The 7,867-nt window shown below is 36.6% G+C and overlaps 1 protein-coding gene and 1 non-coding gene across 2 annotated transcripts; one reads left to right on the forward strand and one right to left on the reverse strand.

The window, feature by feature from the left end:
- Nucleotides 1–756: 756 nt before the first annotated feature.
- On the reverse strand, nucleotides 757–2,055 carry LOC149492733 (uncharacterized). Its single transcript, XM_089715937.1, has one exon. It carries the CDS (start codon nucleotides 2,053–2,055, stop codon nucleotides 757–759), a length of 1,299 nt encoding a protein of 432 aa, XP_089572063.1.
- A 2,948-nt stretch (nucleotides 2,056–5,003) lies between these two features.
- LOC149492734 (small nucleolar RNA R71) lies at nucleotides 5,004–5,110 on the forward strand. The gene has a single exon (XR_016319043.1). It is a non-coding gene; the product is annotated as a small nucleolar RNA R71 (small nucleolar RNA).
- The last annotated feature ends 2,757 nt before the right edge of the window (nucleotides 5,111–7,867 follow it).

Genomic DNA, 7,867 nt, shown 5'->3' on the forward strand with positions numbered 1-7,867 from the left:
TCTCCCAATTCAAAACCAAGTTAGCACTTTCACATCTTGACAATACAAGGTCTAAATTTTTCAAACAATCTTCAAATGAATCACCATAAACAGAAAAGTCATCCATGAAGACATCCATAATTTCCTCTATGTAGTCATTAAAAATTGCGGTCATGCAACGTTGAAATGTTGCAGGTGCATTGCATAATCCAAAAGGCATGCATCTATATGCAAATGTACCAAATGGACAAGTAAATGTGGTTTTCTCTTGGTCATTCGGAAAGATATAAATCTGAAAATATCCAGAATATCCATCGAGAAAACAATAGAAAGCATAACCAGCAATTCTTTCTAACATTTGATCTATGAATGGTAATGGAAAATGATCTTTTCTTGTAGCTGCATTAAGTTTCCTATAATCAATACATACCCTCCAACCTGTAGTGGTCCTGGGAGGAATTAGTTCACCATTTTCATTTTTTATTACAGTCATTCCTCCCTTTTGAGGCACACATTGAATTGGACTCACCCATTAGCTATCTGAAATCAGGTATATTATTCCTGCGTCTAACAATTTAATAATTTCTTTCTTCACTACTTCTTTCATATTAGGATTAAGTCTTCTTTGTCTTTCTGCCTTAGGTATATGTCCATCTTCAAGATCAATGTAATGCATGACTCGATTTGGACTTATCCCCTTAAGGTCAGAAATTTGCCATCCTATACTCTTAATCCTATTTCTAACAATTTTTAACAATTCATTTTCTTGATCCTCAGTTAATTTTTAGAAATAATAATAGGAAGTGTGTGATCTTTTCCTAAGAAAGCATATCGTAAATGACTTGGTAACTCTTTAAGGTCTACTATTGGTGGTCTTTCAATTGATGGTGGCAAAGGTTCATGTTCCCTAAGCAACATTTCAGGTCTTAAACTTATAAACTCTTCTTCTTCAATATTGATATTTTCTCCCTCAAATTTTTCATTATCTTCCAAGGTAAATATTTCTTGTATGCATGCATCAACTATGTCAATTCTCATGCAATTTCCCTCATCCATAGGATATTTCATAGCTTTGTCTATGTGGAATTCAATAACATCATCACCTATCCTAAGGACTAATTTTCCTTCTGAAACATCAATTAATGCCCTCCCTGTGTTCATAAATGGTCTTCCTAAAATAAGAGGACAATTTTTATCATAAACAAAGTCAAGTATGACAAAATCAGTTGGAAAAATAAATTTGTCAACCTTAACAAGTACATCTTCAATGATACGATAGGGTCTTTTAATAGTTTGGTCAGCAAGTTGTAAAACCATATTAGTTCTCTTAACTTCATCCTCTAATCCCAATTTTTTAAAGAGAGATAATGGCATCAGATTAATACTTGCTTCTAAATCACAAAGGCATCTAGGAAAATCTAGTTTACCTATTTTGCATGGTATAGTGAAACTTCCTGGATCTTTGAGTTTAGTAGGTAACTTACTTGAGATTATGGAACTACAATCCTCAGTTAGAGTGACTGTTGAAACATCTTCCCAACTACGTTTTTTCGAGATCAATTCCTTAAGGAACTTACCGTAGTTTGGAATTTGTGTGATGGCCTCCATGAGTGACATGTTGATATGCAAATTTTTCGATTTATCAATAAAATTTAAGAACTGCTTATCTTGCTCTTGCTTCTTGAGCCTTTGAGGAAAAGGTGGCCTAGATTGATAAGCTTTAACATTATCCTTCCCCTTGTTCTTTCCTTTTTCTTGTTCTCTTGATCCTGCACTATTTACTTCAATGCTTGGTTCACCAACCGGCTCCACAGTTACATCATTCAAAACATTAGTATCAATACCCAAAGGAACTATTTTATCTATTATTTTTCCACTTCGTAAGGCAATGGCGCTCACATTCTCCCTAGGATTCTTTTCTGTATTACTAGGAAGATTTCCCACTTCACGTGAGGAAATAGCATTTGCAAGCTGCCCTACTTGTACCTCCAAGTTATGTATAGATGATGAATGATTTTTGAATAACTTGTCAAACTTTGATTCTAACCATTTAAAACTATCATCCTGACTACTCATCTTTTGGTTAAATCCCTCTAGAAATTTATCAATTTTATTAGTCAATTGTCCTAGTGTGAACCCCTCCCCAAAATGTCATGGGCATGTGAATGCATGTGACTAAAGGAAGAAATGCACGTGAATGTATGAGTCGCCACCTTGTTTAATTGTTTTAGGGTAAACTAGGAAAAACCCTAAGGGACTCCAATTTTAATTAACCTAGTTACTAGATTAATTAGCCCAATGTCTAAGGCATGGTCTTCGAACCCGAGGTGGATCCCGAGACTATGTCAAGCTGATGAAACTAACCTAAGAATGAATGTTTTGCAAGGAAGATGAAATAATTTAGACCAATGAAAAAAGGTGTTTATGTGATTCGACTTGCCGCCCGGGGTTAGATCCCGAACGTGCCTACGTACTTCCGTTTGAATGGAAGATCAAAGTCAACGTAGTTCGATAGGCCTTCTTTGAAGGGCTTTGAATGGGATGCTTAATGCATGAGTGTGTGTATGCTTTGTGCATTTTTGTTTAGGCATTCTGCCAAAGAATTGATTGTTTTAGGCATTTGTTGCCAAAATGTTGATTGGGCAATTTTATTGCCAAAAATTGACTGATTTAAGGCTTTTAGCCAAAAAGATTGATTTAGGCAATTTGATTGCCAAAATGATTGATTTTAGGCGCTTGTCGCCAAAATGATTGATTTTAAGGCTTTTAGCCAAAAGATTGGTTAGGCGATTTGTCGCCAAAATGATTAAGGCATTTGTGCCAAAGGTGTTTTGTTGGGCGATTGTCGCCAAAATGATTAAGGCAATTTTATTGCCAAAATTGATGATTTGAGGCTTTTAGCCAAAAAGTTTGATTTAGGCAATTTGTTTGCCAAAAGTTGATTGGGCGTTTGACGCCAAAAATTGATTTAAGGCTTTTAGCCGAAAAGAGTTGATTTAGGCAATTGTTGCCAAAAAGTTGATTGGGCGATTGTCGCTCGAATTGATTGATTTAAGGCAATTGTGCCAAAATGAATTGATTTAAGGCTTTAAAGCCAAAAGATTGATTAGTTTTAAGGCATTTTGCCAAAGCTTTGATTCAAGCGATTTGTCGCTATGAAAAAAGAATTAATTCTCACTTGTAGGCAATTTGTTTGCCAAAAGCGATTATTAAAGGCTTTTAGCCAAAATATTGCTTTAAGCGACTTGAAAACTGATTAATTCTCACTTGTAGGCAATTTGTTTGCCAAAAGTGATTTATTAAAGGCTTTTAGCAAAAATTTTGTTTTGAGCGATTTATCGCTGAAAAACTTGATCAATTCTCACTTATAGGTAATTTGTTTGCCTAAAGTGATTAATTAAATTGAAATATAGGCAATTTATTGCCATAATAAAAAAAAGTATTTAATTAGGGCCTTTTAGTCACAATTATTGATTAATTAGACTTAAGCCAAAAACTGTTCGAAATAAAGGCAATTTCACCATAGTTATTGATTAACTAGGCTTTTAGCCAGTATTGTCGAATTTTAGGCTTTAATACCACGATTATCGATTAACCGTGCATCTAAGCTTAATTTTATTTAATTGAGGCAATTTGTTTGCCTAGTGGATGATATGAATGCATTTATGCAGTTATAGAATTTAGGAGGAGTAGAAAAGAAGCATGCATGAAGTGCTAAAATTAAAAAAGACAGAGTTTAGTTTTGGGTACCTGATTTAGTCGACGGCCACTTCTTAACTCCAGGTTAAGCTCCTCGTTAAGGGAAATTAATTAATTTAATTTTAATGACCACTTAACAAAGAAAGAAAGCAATAAAAGCTAAATTAAAATGCAAAAAAGCAGTAAAGAATCGCAAGGAGCGAGAGGGAGAAGGAGCGTCCGTCAACACAGACTGAGTGAGTAAAACAGGAGGCCCGAGGCCTGTATTTATAGGCGCAAAACGGACTGTTTCCGGTGGCCGGGTCGCCGGCCCGGCGGCCGTCCCGGCGGCCGGGCCGCCGGATGGACCGCCGGCTCGGCGGCCGGGCCGCCGGGTCTCGGCGGTCGGGCCGCCGGTCCGTCGGCGGCCTGCCCGGCGGCTGGGCCGCCCGGATAGGCCGCCGGATCGGTGGCCTTCCCGGCGGCTGGGCCGCCGACTCGGCGGCCTTTCCGCGGCTGAGCCGCCGGTCCCTCGGCGGCTGGGCCGCCGGCTCGGCGGCTGGCTCCGGTGGCTGAGCCACCAGGGCAGGCAAGTTCACTCCGGGGGCTTTTCCGGGAGTTCCGGACCTCCAAAAAATATTCCGAGACCAGTTCCGTGATCCTCGTAATTTTCCAGACGTTTCAAGTACCATATTGGCATATTTCCGGTGAACTTTCCGAAAGGCCTCCGATCCGGCCGGACTGTTCGCAGTCCGGAAGAAAACAGGCTTTTGAGCCTCAAAATTTGAGTGTTCACACCTAGTCTATCTTGATATTGACTACCCTGATTTCCCCTCTCTTGATTATCATGGTTTCTCCAAAAAGAGTCATGATAATTATAATTTTCAGCATTATAAGTATTCGAATATGGACCGCGAACTTGTCCTTGGACATAATTCACTTGTTCCTCCATAACCGGATGCTTATAATTACATTCATTTGATACATGCCCATTTTGACCGCAATTGTCACAAATAAGAGATGTTTATTTACTTATGTTTAAGTTATCAATTTTGTAAGACAAAGCAGAAATTTGTGCTTGCATCATAGTTAAGGTATCCAATTCATGCACTTTCTTTACCAAATTCTTTGAAGAAGATGAAGATGACTCATTATTAGTAGTAGAATGACTTACCTAAGCCCTTTCAGTTGGTCATATGCTATTATTGTTGGCCATCTCTTCCAGCAACTCAATTGCATCATTAGTAGTCTTCTTCATTAAGGATCCTCCTGCCATAGCATCTATAGTTCCCCTTGTAGAAGGTGTTACCCCATTATAGAAAGTTTGAATCAATATATTTTGGGGAAGGCCATGGTGTGGGCAAACTTGTTGGAGTTCTTTGTAGCGATCCCATGCCTCATATAGGGATTCATTTTCATGTTGGGTAAATGAGGTTATTTCTTTGATAAGCCTAGCAGTTTTTGCTAGTGGGAAGCATTTAGACAGGAAGGCTTGGGCTAGTTCTTCCCAAGTAGTGATAGAATTTGGTGGTAATGAATTCAACCAAGCTTTTGCCTTATCTTTCAGTGTGAAAGGAAATAGACGTAACTTGATAGCTTTTGCGTCTCTTTTGAGTTCCCGCAAGTATACGGATCGCAACGTAGTAATAAAAGATCGATCCCACGAGGAACGGGTTGAGTACACTTGCTACTTTATTCTTACTGATATGTTTACAGGAATACAAATATAAAATAGTTCTAAGGAATTTCTTAGTTATTCTAGATCTAATGATTATTCAACTTCAGAGAATAATGTGCATTAAAATACTTAGAATAATTAATCATAAAGACAAATGTGTAGTAAAATACTTAGACTAATTAATTGTACACAGGATTTTCCTTTTCTATGCAAAAGCTTGTAATATTCAATAAAGAATCTCTTAATTACATATGGTATAATATAATTCAACTTCTCAGTATAGAATTATACTATCTATTATATGTATTTCTACATATAATAAAATCCCTATCTTGTTAAATATTAAACCTAATTCTTATTCTTTGATTATTTCAATAAGACAGATTTAATTTCAACAGAAATAAGTAAAATATGCATATGTAAATTCAACTCAATGAATTAAATCTCTTTGATCTTTACTAAACTATTTCCTTCTGAGAATATAATCTAGTAACTTTGATTAAACAAAGATCAAAAGATAACTTAAGGAATTTTTATTGAATACTACCAATTAAAATTGTTGCTTTGTATAGAAGAATTATGAAGACCAACATACAACAAGTCTATAAAACAAGAGAAAGAAGTAATCAAACTCAAGCCTCCGGAGGGTGTCACACCTCGAGGAACTTCTTGGTGTTCTTGGCACAATCAATAACAAGTGACTTTCGTCAATCTTGCTCTAAGTACTACTAACACACTTCTCCTAATACAATCTAAGTGTTTTTGTGAATATAACTCTGAATAAGAATTAATTCCCTATCTGTCTGTTTGTCTTTTTCTTCACTTTGATTGCTATTTGTAGAGTAGGAGAGTGATGGTGGTTTTGGTAGTGATTGGCTGGCCAAGAGGTGCTTGAGGTGACTTCTCTTGGGAGGAGTCCCGACTCTTGCATGAAAAGATATGATTCTCTAATGAAAAGGCAGCAATCACGTCTCCTGGTAATCTCGATTCGCACTCGCGCTGATGAAGGTCGCGCTCGCGACTTCGACTCCAAGTGCTTCTGCCTCTCAAAAGTTCTTTTCGCGCTCGCGCATATGAAAGTCGCGCTCGCGTATTTCGCTGGCAAACTTTCTGCCTCTCAAAGGTGCTTTCTCGCGCCCGCGTATATGAATATCGCGCTCGCGTCTTCTGGTCCAATTGCTTCTGACACTCAGATCTGTTTGTCGCGCCCGCGTATATGAATGTCGCGCTCGCGACTAGCTATTCTGGTTGTAGCTTGCGCGCGCGACAATTGGTATTGCTCGCGACGTGGGCATTTTTCTTTGTTGCGACTTGCTTGAATGCGCAAAGGCTGGATCAAGGAATTCTTCCATCTTTTTAACTTGTTTTGACCCTATTTTTGTATAGAACAAGTCTTTGCTCCAACTTTGTTCCTGCAATCCACTTTAAAACAAAACAACACGAACAAACATAAAATGTACAAAAACAATCATGCATTCATGCAATTTATATCGAAATAACATAACAAGATTTGCCTGCTTTGCGAGGCTATCCATTCCCCCACACTTAGCTCTTTGCTTGTCCCTAAGCAAAATATTTATCCTTCTTTTTGAACTTCATATTGATCATGTTTGTTTTTATTCGTTGATTTAGACTTCTTAAGTAATCTACCAATGATAAGAGATTTTATGTATTTTGGGAACTAAGTAGTATAAATGTATATGACATGCAAAAAATTTCAATATAGCAAACAAAAATCTAAAGTATAAGAATCTAGTCATTTCAAGATATGAGATAGGCAATCCTCCATCCTTAGAATGCAAAGAATAGGAAGTACTTTAGATAGCATACATGTATTGTTTCTTATCTCAAGGCATTTTTAGGTTGTCTTATTTCTAACTCACTTAAGTGGTTGCATTTTATGCTCCATACCACTTCATTGCTTTTTTTTTTTTCTTTTCTTTTGTGGTTGCATTTTATGCTCCATACCACATTTTTTTCTTTTGCTATTTTTATTCTAGGTATGTGGGAATGTAATTGATAAGTGGTTGCATTTTATGCTCCATACCACTTTGCTTTTAAAAATGGATTTTCCGTTATTCCCTCTATCGTATATTTTTCTCTCTTGAACATACCTTCATCCTTTATTGACTTGAAACATACAAGTATTTAATTTTTCATTTTTCTTCCTATTCTTCATTCAAGGTAGGATCAAGCTTCTCTAAGATAAAAGATAATGTCTAGATAGTTAACTAAAGATTAGAATGTTGCTATTTGAAAATTTAGTATGTCATATGTAATATATTAACACTTAAATTTGTATAATCATTTAATCTCTTTAATCATGGTACATTTTTCAAGACTTCTATTTCAACAAACAAAATACAAACAAATCAACATGTAGAGACTAAAACATTGAACTAAGGCAAAGAAGTTGACTTTTTTAATTGTCACAATTTTTTTTTTTAAACATAATAAAAATAATGAAATGTAAGTCTCCCCCACACTTAAAAGCCACAATGTCCTCATTGTGTGAGGGGAAAATGCAAATAA

Source organism: Jatropha curcas, chromosome 11 (genome assembly GCF_041381405.1).
Source record: "Jatropha curcas cultivar XTBG-Jc1 chromosome 11, XTBG_Jcur_1.0, whole genome shotgun sequence".
Classification (NCBI taxonomy): Eukaryota; Viridiplantae; Streptophyta; class Magnoliopsida; order Malpighiales; family Euphorbiaceae; genus Jatropha; species Jatropha curcas.

Coding starts and splice junctions, on each gene's coding strand:
- LOC149492733 (XM_089715937.1), bottom strand. CDS start 2,055: ATGAGTAGTCAGGATGATAGTTTTAAATGGTTAGAATCAAAGTTTGAC.